The sequence below is a fragment of the Ambystoma mexicanum genome, chromosome 4p, assembly GCF_040938575.1.
Source record: "Ambystoma mexicanum isolate Mex_15411 chromosome 4p, UKY_AmexF1_1, whole genome shotgun sequence".
NCBI classification, from domain to species: domain Eukaryota; kingdom Metazoa; phylum Chordata; class Amphibia; order Caudata; family Ambystomatidae; genus Ambystoma; species Ambystoma mexicanum.
This window is the reverse complement of record NC_090927.1, coordinates 662,679,352-662,691,618: the sequence shown is the minus strand read 5'-3', so window position 1 is coordinate 662,691,618 and position 12,267 is coordinate 662,679,352. Positions and strand designations below refer to the sequence as shown.

At 43.0% G+C, this 12,267-nt stretch overlaps 1 protein-coding gene across 2 annotated transcripts in view; it reads left to right on the top strand.

Moving 5' to 3' along the window:
* The window catches only part of LMBRD1 (LMBR1 domain containing 1), a 1,758,308-nt gene that overhangs the window by 1,014,528 nt on the left and 731,513 nt on the right, over window positions 1–12,267 (top strand). For both annotated transcript variants that reach the window (XM_069606201.1, XM_069606202.1), the window contains one exon: window positions 2,106–2,179. In XM_069606201.1, the coding sequence (XP_069462302.1) occupies window positions 2,106–2,179 (74 nt within the window). The remainder of the gene's footprint in view (window positions 1–2,105; window positions 2,180–12,267) is intronic.

Genomic DNA, 12,267 nt, shown 5'->3' with positions numbered 1-12,267 from the left:
ACTGTGTGCTCCTCTTTCCATCTCCTGCCATTTCTGGTATTGCATAGGGGGGGAGTGAATTGTCAAAAGAAAAAGTGATCCTATTACCTTTTGGTAAAATCATAACAAGTTATTTCTGTACTGCATTTTATTCCACCTTGCGTTTCCTTGAACCATATAATGCATTCTTGCCCACCTTGTTCTTCTGTTCCTATTCATAGTTACCTCTTGCTGATTACTGCTCATATTCACAAGTGTAATATCCATTATCAATTTATTTATAGAAGTGTGATATATTGTTTAAATTTTCAAATAAACCTTTTAATTTGCAAAACAAACCTACTTCTTGGCTCAGTGGGGTCAGGGAAATTCTAAGAGGGAGGTGTTATACAAGGGTTGTCATCCAGAGTACTGAACTGGATATAAAAATACATCAATAAGGGTTTTCCTCAGCATCCCAGACTAGGCATTGACTTAGCTGTAGTGTTGATTGAATATAGCTTATAAGATGAAGAAAGTCCAGGTATATATATAACGCTGAAAAAGAACAACTGTTAGACATTTAACCAAGCCAAATAGAAGCCCTAGAAGGAATTCCAAGGGCTTATCAGAACAGTTACAAGAAATCAGGTTGGACCAGGAGAAAGGAGTCACTCTCCTAGCTTCATTTCTAGTTATTGAATACATTTGATTAGTGGTAGGGTATGATTGTATCGTTTTGGATAGAGGACTGATTCTTTAGTTTAACAACCACCCTGACAACAAGCACCTGGGGTAGAATTAAGTTAGGCAGGGAAACCCTTCTAGTGATAAGGAAAGATAGGTCCTTTTCTTATTATTTGAAAACAACCTAGAGTTTGAAATGTCAGCCTTATCTGATTCCTTCTTCTGACTTACCACAGCAGCACACTTACTACTTTATATTCGTGGAGGCTGTGCAGTGTTGAGCTACCAGCCCAGTCCTTCTTCAATGCTCTGGTCACTTGAATAATTGTGTTAACTTTTGCACCTCTTTTCTGAATTGTAAATGTGCTAGTGACACAAAGCGGTTTAGTTTTTAGAGTTTGTAGTACATTTGAATTGCTATATTAGGAAGTAGTTCTACATTACAATGTTGGTATTTCTGTGGTGCACCCTAACAAACTGGATAATGTTACCATGTTATATGTATTTTATAAAATGTTTTAAACACTTTCACTTCAGCTATTGTATGCATCACTTTCGATATAAAGTTCCACTGGTGGCAAATCGGTGAACGTAATCCCCATTGTGCACTGCAAATGGGAATGTGTTGTAAAATAACCCACATACAGTGTAGATGCCTGGGGGCTGTGGACAGCTGTTCATGCTTGTGTTCTTTAAAACACACCCTCCTATTTCTGGCCTTTTTTTGTTTAAAATATGACTTTCTTGTTAAAAGCACTGCATGAATCCAGACTCTTAAGAATGCATGCTTGTCTCCCCTTTTATGCCGGTAGCGGCACTTCTCTGCCCTATGTAGGGCTTGTTCAAAGAAATATGCCATAGCCAATGCAGAGATTTCATATACAGATATATATTCAGTGAAAACTTTAGTAAAGAGACATTATGGTTAAGGTGCTCTAATAAAACCCTTTGAAATGCAGAGAAAGAACATTGTTAAAAGGGCGTTATCGTTGCAGCACAAAACCAAAATAAATCACCATAACTAGCGCCACTGCCATGCACTGCTCACGCTAACACATAGGTCATCAAACATGTCGGTGACCCAGTAGTTTGTGTCTTTCGACAAAGTACAATTTTCTAATGTATGCTTTGAGCTGCACTGGGAACCTTATCCTCACTTGCTTAATTTGTTGTGCATGCATTGCAAATGTTATAGAGGAGAACTCTTTTTCTCCCACTTAAAGTACACACAAGAAAACAAATTGGAGGAGAGTGTACACTCCCATAGATCACCGTGTGGTTTATATTTGTAACCAGGACGTTTTTGGATACATGAAAAACACCACAAATCCTTACTACAGCATTTGACCTTAAGGGGCCCTTGTGCCTAGATCGGCAGCCATATTTAAAAACAGTTAACATTGTCATTGCTTGATACTGCACTTTAATTTAAAGTTTTTACCCCCACCTTTGTTTTGCAGATGGTTTAGCAGCTCTTTCGTTTTCCATCAGTTCATTGACCTTGATTGGGATGTTGGCAGCTATTACATACACAGTAAGTTGTCTATTCGCTGTAAACTTACTTTTTCTGCACGTGTTCCTTTTGAAGTTGCAAAGAAAAAATGTTTTAAATACATTTAAATGATGAGTTATTTATGTGCTGCATTTTAAGAAAGGTCAGGATGTTGATCAACACATACATCATATTCTTGTGGAATGTATTAACCATTTGCCTTTATATATTTTTCATAGGGAACAGTCCTTTAAACATAAATACTGTAAATAGGAAACAATAGTAAGTGGAGAGGTAATTTTGCCAGTTGCTTTCCAATAGTAGGTTATTAGTAAATCGATGAAACATGAACCTGTTGATGAAGAGGTAGTGGAAACGTGAGACTGGGCATGAGACATAGCAACAGTATGAATTAACACAGCTTGCACAAAAGAGACCTTACAGATATTGTATGTACATTGATTATGTACAGTTAAGGACTTTGATGTGAAGATGGTCATAGGCCTGAAGTGACTCCACTGTAGGCTTCATGAGTTTCTTTAACAGGAGTTGTGTTTCAGAATAATTTTAAATCAATGATCAGTGGTTACTTTTTTTAAATTCAATCCAGTGATAGGCAGCCAAGGGGGAGGAGGAACGAAAGTGGGAGTTGGTGCATGGTGAGTCGGGCACAGAAAGGTGTTGGGGCTTATGATTGCCAAGTTCTAGTAGGGATGTGTGGTATAGAGTTGGAGCCGTTCCATGGATAGATTTAAAGTCAAGGAATATGAGTTTAAAGAGAGATTAATGCTGCATAAACAGCAACCCGTGCTGAGGTTGGGAAAAAGAGTGACAGAGGTGTTGTTACTGGTAGCAAAGTTGGGAACTTTTTTGAACGGTGAAAAGGAGCAGAATGGAAGTCCCAAATGAATGCGGAAGCAGCAGTTAAGCCAGCCGAGGACCAGTGTGACTATACAAGTATGATCAGAGTAAATGGTGAGTTTGGAGCAGATTATTTGGATTTACAGCTGTTAAGGCTTGCCTGCTGTATCCGTGGAGTCAATGGCCCTCATTACAAGTCAGGCGGTGGACCATGGTGCTACTAGCACCATGGTCCATGCCGGATTCCGCCATGGTGGAATTACCGCCCCATTCCAAGGTGAGTGGGGTGGTAATTCCCCATTCACCATTTGCCCTTCCCCATTCCCATTTTTGCCCCATAGGGCATAATGGGGATGGGGAAGGCGCTAATTACGGCACCGTAATTTACGGTGCCGTAATTAGTACCAAGGTCGCTTAGCGCCTTGGACTTTAACGCCTGCAAAAAGCAGGCGTTAAAGTGTGAATCAGGCGTTAAGGGTTTAACGGCGCCGTTAACCCCTTAACGCCTGACTTGTAATGAGGGCCAATAAACTGCTGGAGCTTGCGAATACTATCGAAGAGAACCCCTCCGGTTCTAAGCCATTCAGCATTGGGTTGATGTCACGTGGCAATAGGATAGGGTGATGAGGTATAGTGTTAGGATCCTGGAAGAAGGAACCATAGATTTTAGAAGAGTTTATATTTAAAGAGCTAAGTGACATCTAGTGATGGATAATGGAGAGACGGTTGGAGATAAGTGTGCAGCTAAGGGGTGAAGAGCAAAAAGGTGTTGAGATCATTGGCAAAACGTGGTAGAAAAAAAACAAAGGAGCAGATCTGCTTGCAGAGAAAGGAAATGTAGTGTGTGAATGGGAGGAGGCCAAGGACGAATACTGCGGGTACTCGGACTATGAGAGGTAGCTGGGGACATGGTGTTTTTCCAAAAGATGGAGATTGAGCAGGTAGATCGGTAAGTGGCAATTCCTTATAGGGCAGTATCATGAAAACCAAAGAGAGAATATGTGACGGTGAGATGGTCAGAAGTCAAGGCTCATCATGGCTCTTCATGGCCGGTGCTAGTCTTGCCATGCCGTCTTGGCATTTTGCTTCTTTCACCTACTTGTATCCAAACTATCCCGCCCCACCTGCCCTTATTTGTTTGATAAGTTGCTGTCCATCTGAGCCCAAGAATGGTTGCAGACATTTCAGGACAGGCTAGTAAAAATGGCAGATGTATGTCTAAGGGATGATCAAGAGGATGCTGTACAGTTTTTTTTAAAGGGTTTACGTCTCTAAGTTCTTAAGAAGTACATCTAGAAAACGGCTAACTAGTCTGAAAAAAACAAAGAAATATTCCCAACTAAATATTATTCTCCAGAATTGCATCTTTCACACATAGGTTATTCTGGATTTTCCCTGTCATCAGACTGTGAATCCTCAGTACACTTTTCAAAGAAGTTAAAAAAAAAATATATACATATTTGTTTAAATAAAGCACCTTGGTAGGTCAACTTTCAACCTTGCGATGAGGATGTTACCCACTATCCTGCGAGAAGCGTAGGCCCTAGTCTCCACACCCAGTGGCCATGTGCAGGTTCCTTCACCACGTTTCATGTCCATTGACAGTTGTCCCAATATTTGATTTTGCTCGGCCTGATGGCATCCTGCATTCTTCTGCTGCCAGAGACCAGGTTGCGGATGAGATCTTTGCAATGGGCACTCAAGCTCCAGTGGTCTCAGTCCTCTGGCAGGTTGGCGGACCCTGTTCAGGTGCCGTCTTCGGTCGCCCATGACCTTCTGTGGTGGGCCGACGAAGGCAATCTGATGAGGGGGGCTCCATTTTGGCTACCCTGGCCAGAGGTGACGATCGTGACGGACGCATCCCTCACGGGATGGGGAGCTCATGCCAATGAGTTGACAGTCAGCGGTTGTTGGTCTCCGTCGGAGTCCAGACTCCATATCAATCTGTTGGAGCTGAGGGCCGTCAGGCTAGCCCTGAAGGCTTTTCTGCCGACTGTGCGAGGAAAGAATGTCCTGATCCTGACGGACAGCACGGTGGACATGAACTACCTCAACAAAAAGGGGGGGGGGCAGGGTCACTTCCTCTGTGCAGGGAGGCGATGCAGCTCTGGTTCTGGGCAATCCAGCAGGAAGTTTCGATCTCGGCAGTTCATCTGGCAGGAGACGAAAACGAGACGGCGGACGCACTGAGCAGGCAGAGCGTGATCTCTCACGAGTGGGAGTTGGCTCAGGAGATTCTCCTGGAGATCTTCTCCCTTTGGGGGACCCCTCAAGTGGATCTCTTTGCCTCCAGTGTCAACCGGAAGTGCGAGAGGTTCTACTCACGGGAATTTCCTCCAAACAGAGCCTTAGGAGACGCGTTTGTGGTGGAGTGGTCATTCCCACTGCTGTACGCGTTTTCTCCAGTCCCCGTCATCCCACAAGTACTGCCGAGGTTACGGAGGTTCGGTTCCCGGATGATCCTCATTGCTCCGGCGTGGGCCCAGAGGATGTGGTACCCGGACCTTCTCGACTTGTCCATCTGCCCTCCACGTCGTCTTCCCTACCGAGATGATCTGCTCTCACGGGAGGGGGGTCAGGTTCTCCATCCAGAGGTCAGGTCCCTCAACCTTTACGCTTGGTTTCTGAAAGGTTGAGGTATAAGGATTGGGACCTCCCTGAAGACGTGATGGAGGTGTTGCTTTCGGCCAGAAGGCCCGCAACAAAGTCCCTGTACCGTTGCAGTTGGAGAAAGTTCTGCGAATGGTGCAGGCTTAAGAATGTGGATCCCTTTGCATGTGAAATTCCCATGGTTCTGTCTTTTTTGCTTTCTTTGGCCCATACGGGCCTTCAAGTGGGTACCATTAAAGGTTACCTGGCGGCGCTGTCCATATTTAAGCGCTCGTCTGAAGAGTGTTCCTATTTTAAATTCCTTTAATTTCTCAGTTTCTGAAAGGGCTCACTAATGTGTTCCCTCCGTCACCTTTCCAGGTGCCCGGTTGGGATTTGAACCTTGTTCTCAAGTTTCTGATGGGTGCTCCGTTTGAGCCTTTGCATTCATGCCCTTTGAGACTGTTAACTCTTAAAACTGTATTTTTGGTTGCGGTCACTTCCGCTCGCAGAGTGAGTGAGTTACAGGCACTTTCAGTTAAGCCACCCTTCACTGTGTCCCACTCTTTTTGACTGCTTACTCTTTTTCTCTCCTCCTTTCCCTTCTCCCTTTTCCTATCTCCTCCCCTTACTTTCTTCTATGCACTTACTCTATCAGAATTGTCCCTGGACCTAATATGATAGCAACCTCGTCTGTTTCCTCCACCCTCCCATTACTGTTTTTTTTTCCTCCCCACAAACCCTCCAGCACTATCTGAAATGTCGTCAGGCCTAGTACTATACTCGCTTGTTTTGTTCCTCCCCTCCCTTTCTGCACCCCTCTGCCTCACTTTTTTTTTTCTCCGGCTCTACCAGAAATGTCGTCGGGTCTAGTACGGTAGTCGCCTGTCTGTTTCCATTTCCTTCCCACTCTCCCCCTCCCTTCTTTATTCATGTCTTAGCTCTTGCACTATCTGAAATGTCGTCAGGCCGAGTACGATAGTTAATTTCACATCCTTACTGTTCATGGCCTGTAAGAATGTGGTTGTATTTTCCCTTGTTCCCTCCCTTGCCTTGAAGCGCTTTGAAACACTTTGTGTATAGGCGCTATATAAATAAACGATCATATCATATATCATAAGGACAGGGTTGTCCTAGAGTTCGTCCTTCTTTTCTTCCGAAGGTGGTGTCGGAATTTCATTTAGGCCAGAAGGTTGTTCTTCCGGCGTTTTATCTTCCTCCACATCCTGGTAAGGAAGAGGAGAGGCTCCATAGGCTTGATCCTAGGAGAGCGTTAAGCTTTTATATTTCATGCATGTCCCGGGTCAGAGTGGACAATCAGCTCTTCATTGGTTAAGCTGGAAAGCGTTTGGGACAGGCTGTGTCGAAACAGACTTTGTCTTGCTGGATTATTTTGGCTATCTCTGAAGGTTACCGCTTGGCGGGTAAGGACCCACTGGTCGGCTTACGGGCCCATTCTACCAGGTGTATGGCTGCCTCTACTGCCCTGCAGAGGGGTGTTCCTATTTGAAACATCTGTGATGCAGCCACCTGGGCTTTGGTACATACTTTTGTATGTCACTATTCCCTCCGATTCCATCCGGGGGCAGGATCTGGCCTTTGGTAAGGCGGTCCTTTACTCCGCAATTTGATTGGGCATGCTAAATTTCTGTTTTCTAAATTCTTTTCCCGCCTCCTTGCATTGGTACTGCTTTGGGAGTCTGTCATAGATATGGGATACGTCGGAGGACCCAATCCCCTCGAAGAACAAGTTACTCTCTTACCTGGTAACGTTCTTTCGATGGGATGGTCCGACGATGTATTCCATATCGCTCCCTCCCTGCCTTCCCCGCTACAGAATTTCTTATGCGATTGCAGCTTACGTTTCCGCAAGGCTTTGTGTGTCAGACTGGCAGAAGACTGGTGGCACACGTTCTGGGAAAAAACTACAACTGAGGCTATGGGGCCTTTTGTGTCCTACTTATAACATCCCGTGACGTCGGCCGTCGGAGAAGGTCCTCGAGGGCAGTGTATCGACGTCATCGACACAGGACACAGACGCCGAAGATTTTCCGAAGCAGCACAGCTGTGGGGATATGGAATACGTTGTCGAACCATCCCATCGAAAGAACTTTACCAGGTAAGAGAGTAACTTCTTCTTCTCTTGCACTGTGTTGCTTGGAACTTGGGGATGGGAAGCCCAAGGATTGTGTGGAATTGTTACCTTGAACGGAAAAAAGGTAATTTTGAGACTCTTGTGGAACTTTTTTGAACTTGGAGAAGTGGAGCTGAAAAGGAAGCTAAGAGCTGGAAGAAGCTCAGAACATCGTGTTGATCACCATTACTGTGATTGTCATCCCTACACACTGTTTAGCTTTAGTTGTGAGGGCAAGCATAGGTTTTGGGCACAGACATACTATTACATTTAACTCTTTGACTGATAGTTTCCTTAGTTTTGTTCAGGTAGGGAAATCCCACCTTAGCATGAGGCAAGTTAGGCCTTCTACCATCCTGACATAAAAATCTTTTGTTTAAACTTTGTGTCTTGCTTCATGATGCCATCACAAGTTCTACACTTTAACAAATGTGACGGAATTTAATACATTCTACAAGTGAACTGTCAACTTTGCTTGAACTCAAAAGAAATCTTGGTGCAGGTGTCCACCCTTTTTTTGAAGCAGGGATGGCCAGACCCCACTGCCTTCAATTTGATCAATGTATAGAAGACTTAATTGTTCCATTTTGTTGTACTGAAGCAAATAGACCCTATTTCTAAACTTCAAAATGTACATTTAAATGTAAGTAGTTTTCCTTGGAAAACCCCAAATCATGAACTTCTTTTTTTAAACTAATCTGAAAGTCAACAGATCTGTCGGATCCGTTATTAGGTGAATTCTCAAATAGTGGAAGCCTAGAAAGTTCCTTAACTCCTGACTTTGAACACATTAATCTTGGGCTAGTGGAAATAGTCCATTCAAATGATCCTTTGTTTGACTGAATGTCTTTCATAGAAGAGGGTTTCTTTTAATAGAGGACAGAAGCATAAAACATGCAATTCAAGTTTAAATGCAACTTAAAATGTAGCACACAAGGTGTATTAAAGGGGCCAAATTGAAATACATTATTAATTATAACTTCTGAAACCTTTGTCTCAGTAACATGTCCTATTGATATGGATTCAGGAGAATTTGTAAGCGTGAATCCCAAGCATATGCAATTAATATTAAAATGTGTGATTGATGGATAATTTACATTTTTTGCTTTAGCTTTTTTATACTTGAAGGGACAGAAACAAATACTAGCTCCAGACTCAGAGTATTCTTAGAAATCTGAATATATAATGAATTCTCATCAATGGCACATGTCCATGTAGAGAATTCCTTGGCAAATTACTATTCCACTTCAATATTGATTTCACTGGGAAAGCAGGGGGCTAAACTGTAGCAGATTCCAAACCCCCATGACACATCAAATTTCAGTGGGCCAGTGGAAACAAAGTGGAAGGCTCTGGTAGGTGTGAGAAAGTGAAGGGAACCTAGGACCAGTTATGTCGCAAGGTAAAATGTTGCATCAAAGAATGATGCATGGATAGAGTTTGTTAGTTAAACACCTAGGAAGTAGGGAAGAGTTTTGGCAAACAGAGGAACAAGAGAGCCCTTCCGAAAGGAGAGTAGCATATTTAGATTCCAACTTGATGTACTAATGGGGAGATCTCCTTAAAAGGGCATCTACCCACAGATGACTGAATGAAGAGACCATTCTCAAGGCAGAAACAGATTACCTGAGAGGGATTTTGGGAGCAGGTAAACTGACTGAAAGGTAGAGCTTACCTGCCAGACCTGCCTGAAACATGCTCTGTGTCCCTACCTTTCCTGGGCCCTTGAAAAACAAATTGTGTACTATGACCCCAGATTATTTAGACAATTTTCTCAAAAGAATTAATTAAATCCCAGAAAACACATTTTGGGGCACTCTATTTGAAAGCTGTATAATTGAAAAGGTGAATATGTAGTGCAAGAGGCTTTTGCTTTGTGATTTGTAATTAAAATAGAAACCCTATGTATACATGTGCCAAGCAGAGCTTTAAGGTTTTCTGTGGCCATGCGCGAGGCCACATAGTCCTGTTTTTGCTTGGAATTCTGGAAATTGTAGTTTGCTACATTTCGAGTGGACAAGAAAATACTACCAGTCCCTGAATCCAAAAGATAAAAACAGGACTGGATGGGCTTCTCATGCATGGTTACGGGAAACCTGAGTGTTCTGATCATGCATATTCATTGCTGTTGCTTTGTGGGTGTATTCCAACTCCAAATGCCAAAACACTCCCAAGACATACCTCTGCTAACACTAAGTCACGTTAATTTAGCTTGTTTCTACCAGATGTTTCACTTAACATTTCTAAAACGTCTTTATACAGAGCTCGCAAGTCTCCCATGGCCATTTGTGGAAGGCCATGCAGTCCTGTTTTTTCTCTTTGGATTCCAACACTTGTCGTTTTTCCACTTCAAATTTTGGAATATAAATCCAAGCATTCCAAGCAGAAATGGAACTGAATGGCCTTCTCATACATGGCTAAGGAAAACCTCAGAGCTCTGCATTATGCTCTCTGAAGGCCTTCCTAGCGGTTCTGAAGCACCCAAGTAAGACCATTTTAAAATTACAAATGTACAAAATATTTCTTGTCTTAAATTATTGTGTTCCCTAGTAGTAAGTAATCTGGAGTTTTTCTAGATTGCTTGTGTTGCACATCACTTATAAATGGAGCCAGATGCAAGCATAGTGCAGTTTATAGTTCAACAGTGTTTTAAAAATCAAAACCTTTAGAAGCTCTAAAATGAGTGGTCAAAATGTTAAATTATTGTACTGCATGTTTGGGTTTTATGAATAGTTTCCATGACCAAACATAATGGTCCCCTTTACAGTCCCTTCTTTTTCCGAACTGTATATATCTACATTAAAATAACCATAACATTAAAATGTCAAAGGTGCCATCATAACCATCCTTCCTTCTCTCTCGTCTCATTGTAGATGGGCCAAAACAAATCTGCAGCCTGGATTGTTAGAAGACAAATTATTTTGGGGGCATGAATTAACAGTTTCAAAATTAGTGTTTTTCAATATTGTGTTGCATTTACCTTGTTCCAGCAGAAAGTTTATGATGTGCAAAATTACTGTGGCACCAGGTACATTGGTCTGCCAAAAAGTCTTCAGCATATTCAATAGAACATAGAAACCCAAAGCCAGAATGGCAATGGACCAACATCAACGCACTTGTACAGCCCTAATAAAGAGGGTAATAATGGGTGTTTCCTGAATGAAGACCCAATGATGTCTGGGTTTCGCCACTTTGGCATGGATTTTAGTCACCCTCCTCTCACACGTGGTGTATTGCAACATGAAAACCCTTCCTCCATTCTTGGGCAAACAACCTCAAACATATGACTCCTCTTTAGGGCACAGCAGTGTACACTGTTTAAAGCAGAATTGAGCTGTTCCGTCTCTCTGTCATACGTCAGGGTTTCTTCATAATTCTGAATGTAGATCACATGCAGTGGAAGTAGGTGACACATTTACAAGCAATATGGTTGACTCCCAGAAAGGGCACCTTTTTGTTAGGTCGACCTTTAAAGATGCTAATCGGCCAACTGCAGAAGGCTAAAATGATGAAATGCTGTAAACCTTTACCGACTGCAAGTCCAGGTAATCTTTCTTTAAATCTCTTCACCATCCAACACCCCCCAATTTTTGCACCACCTGGTAATTTAGCAAGGCCTCAATCTACTAAACCTGTATATAAAAGGGCACCTTGTGGTGACCCTTTTATGGTGACCCTTTTATTTTTTTATCCCAATTTAGTGGTGTAATCCTACTGGCTCTAGTCCCCAGTCACCAGAAGGTGACTCCCCAAAGAGCTGACCACTTACACCCATATAAGCCTTTAGAAAGCAAATCAAGGATCAATGGTTTCCCAAAAATCGCAATATCTAAACATAGCCAGGAAACCTCCACTCACAATGTGTGTTTTGTGTCCCGTGTGGAACATAGCAGTACCTGAATAGTACACCTAACACTACAGAATGCATCTTTCGCCTTTCACAAAATAGTTCAAAGAAAAGCATGGAATGTTGAGGTGTCCACATTCATGTCATCACGTGTTCGCTGGTGTGGTAGATCATGCACTAGCCCTTTACATGGTGCCACTGGTTAGGCAGTTCAGTGCTGCTGGTCATCTCTCCAGGGGTTGCCGGCTGTTGCCCACCACCCTGTACAGCTTTACCCCTTCTGTGCCCCTCTGTATCCTACCCCCTGCTGAATATCTGTTCTGTTGTATACCTCTGTAAAGCGCTCCGTTTTGTAGCTGTAAAGTTGTATACCTCTGTAAAGCGCTCCGTTGCTAGGTCGGTGCTCAATAAATACCAGAATAATATGTGTTAAGCCATGTGCAGCTACCCTTCTGTGCTGTTTATCAGATATGTTCAACCGAGCTCCAGAGTGTCTTCTGTTACTTCGGGGCCTTCCTAGTTGGACACTGTTGTGTCACGTGAACAATGCGATGACGTTGCATGCCATGATGCACAACTAAAGAGACAGGCTTTGCGTTTTTTTCAACAGAGCGGGACCTGTAATGCGAACATAAGTGTGTCTGTCCTCCTTATCGTCCAGTGCCGCGCATGTGAGGCCTGCTCCCAAAGCTCTGTAAC